General features: G+C 43.7%; 1 protein-coding gene across 1 annotated transcript in view; it reads left to right on the top strand.

Annotated features, from left to right (window-relative positions):
* Window positions 1–2,087: 2,087 nt before the first annotated feature.
* The window catches only part of DNAAF4 (dynein axonemal assembly factor 4), a 70,333-nt gene continuing 69,686 nt past the window's right edge, over window positions 2,088–2,734 (top strand). Inside the window, exon 1 of the mRNA XM_017881275.1 lies at window positions 2,088–2,259. Within this exon, the coding sequence (XP_017736764.1) occupies window positions 2,137–2,259 (123 nt within the window). The 5' untranslated portion in view covers window positions 2,088–2,136. The remainder of the gene's footprint in view (window positions 2,260–2,734) is intronic.

The following is a 2,734-nucleotide window of genomic DNA, read 5'->3' on the forward strand; positions in this document are numbered from 1 at the left end:
CTCATAAAATGAGTTGGGGAGGATTCCTTCTTTTTCCATTGAATGGAATAGTTTCAGAAGGAATGGTACCAGCTCCTCTTTGTACCTCTGGTAGAATTGGGCTGTGAATCCATCTGGTCTTGGACTTTTTTTGGTTGATAGGCTATTAATTATTGCCTCAATTTCAGAACGTGTTATTGGTCTCTTCAGAGATTCAACTTCTTCCTGGTTTAGTCTTGGGTGGGTGTATGTGTCCAGGAATTTATCCATTTCTTCTAGATTTTCTAGCTTATTTGCATAGAGGTGTTTATAGTATTTGCTGATGGTAATTTGTATTTCTGTGGGATCGGTGGTGATATCCCCTTTATCATTTTTTATTGCATCTATTTGATTGTTCTCTCTTTTCTTTTTTATTCGTCTTGCTAGTGGCCTATTTTGTTGATATTTTTAAAAAAACAGCTCCTGGATTCACTGATTTTTTGAAAGGTTTTTGTGTCTCTATCTCCTTCAGTTCTGCTCCGATCTTAGTTATTTCTTGCCTTCTGCTAGCTTTTGAATGTGTTTGCTTTTGCTTCTCTAGTTCTTTTAATTGTGATGTTAGGGTGTCGATTTTAGATTTTTCCTGCTTTCTCTTGTGGGCATTTAGTGCTATAAATTTCCCTCTACACACTGCTTTAAATGTGTCCCAGAGATTCTGGTATGTTGTGTCTTTGTTCTCACTGGTTTCAAAGAACATCTTTATTTCTGCCTTCATTTCAATATTTACCCAGTAGTCATTCAAGAGCAACAGCGACTTTTTTTCTTTTTTTTTTCTTTCTTTTTTTTTTTTTACCAGTCATCAGGTAGGGAAGAAAAAATATCATCTCCTTCTACCCTTCTAAGTTCTTGACTGGGGCCTCTGTAAGAAAAGACAGTTTAAGAAGATAAAAAGCATACAAATTTATTCAGTATTAGTTTACGTTACATGGGAACCTTCTTAAGGACATGAAGAATGGAAGAAATGATTAAACCTGAGCATTTTTATGCTAGGTTTGACAGAGAATGAAAAGTCATAGGAAAATGTAATAATACAAAGGATATGAACTAAGTGTAGTACAGTGGGGAGAACTTTGCACTCCTTGTTTGTTCAGATTTCTTATTTGGAGATAAGGGTGCTTCTTTCATTTGAGTACAGGGAGAACACTTCTCACATGAGGGTCTTATCCTATGACCTGCTTCATGGGAGAAGGGCCAGGGAAGGGAGAGGTGAGATATTCCTTCTCCAATTCCTTCTGCTTAAAATATTTAAATTTTAGAAATTTAATTAAAGTGTCATAATTTGGGGTAGCATGTCTTGAACTCCAATCAATAGAATTACCTTTGCTCTCTGAAACACCCAAACTATGGGGAACCAAACCTCATTCTCCTGAATTCTAACACTGTCTTACTGAGACACCTCATGATGTGTGTTCTCTATTGCTTAGTGAGCAATGAATTTAACTTGTTCAACCACAAATGTCCCTGTGTCTCTGGCTGAAGGGCGTATTTCAGAGATCTTAACAGTCTTTATTATGCCTTTTGATGACGACCACCACTTTTTTTTTTTTTTTTTGAGACAGAGTCTTGCTCTTGTTGCCCCAGGCTGGAGTGCAGTGGCACGATCTCGGCTGAATGCAACCTCTGCCTCCCAGGTTCAAGGGATTCGCCTGCCTCAGCCTCCTAAGTAGCTGGGATTACAGGCACACACCACCACCTTTGGCTAATTTTTGTATTTTTAATAGAGATGGGGTTTCACCATGTTGGCCAGGTTGGTCTCAAACTCCTAACCTCAAGTAATCCACCTGCCTCGGCCTCCCACAGTGCTGGGATTACAGGCGTGAGCCATCGCGCCCAACCCACGGAGTGCTTTTTTTTTTTTCTTAATCAGAGGATATGGGCCTACTTCTTTGACCGCTCGCTTAGACTGCAAGGTAACTAAGAATGGGTAATACACTCCGGTCTGGGGGCCTACATAGTCACGCATGGAGTCCGCCAGGTGGTGGCGGCGGAGCACGCTGGGAACGCAGGGCTTCCGTCAGCCTGGCCCGGAAGGGCTGGCGCTTGGTAACCCCAGCTTCCCTAGCAACCAAGCAGGCCGAAAGCAGCAGCCAGCCGCGCTCCGCTCCAGTTGATCCCGGAATGCCCCTTCAGGTTAGCGATTACAGCTGGCAGCAGACGAAGACTGCGGTCTTTCTGTCTCTGCCCCTCAAAGGCGTGTGCGTCAGAGACACGGACGTGTTCTGCACGGAAAACTATCTGAAGGTAAGAATGCAAGTCTTGCCTGCCCGTCCCCGGTGGTGTGGTCCGAAGCTTCTACAAGAGCGCAGCTGGGCACGAGCAACAGGCTCATCTTTACAGATAGACGTCCTAAATTTTTAATCCTGTTAAAAAAAATGAATCCCATACAGGTGACACACCATCTGTAGACAGATCGCCAGATCAGAGACTACTTTGATTCAGGGCTTCCTCATGTGCCTTGCTAATCTTTCACTACCTGGAATATAGTGGGCGGTTTAGAAAGTTATTTTACCTTTTTCACGCGTTTCTTAATACGCGTGCTTAGCCGGGCGCGGTGGCTCAAGCCTGTAATCCCAGCACTTTGGGAGGCCGAGACGGGCGGATCACAAGGTCAGGAGATCGAGACCATCCTGGCTAATACAGTGAAACCCCGTCTCCACTAAAGAATACAAAAAACTAGCCGGGCGACGAGGCGGGCGCCTGTAGTCCCAGCTACTCG

Source organism: Rhinopithecus bieti, unplaced genomic scaffold (genome assembly GCF_001698545.2).
Source record: "Rhinopithecus bieti isolate Rb0 unplaced genomic scaffold, ASM169854v2 scaffold_1106, whole genome shotgun sequence".
NCBI lineage: Eukaryota > Metazoa > Chordata > Mammalia > Primates > Cercopithecidae > Rhinopithecus > Rhinopithecus bieti.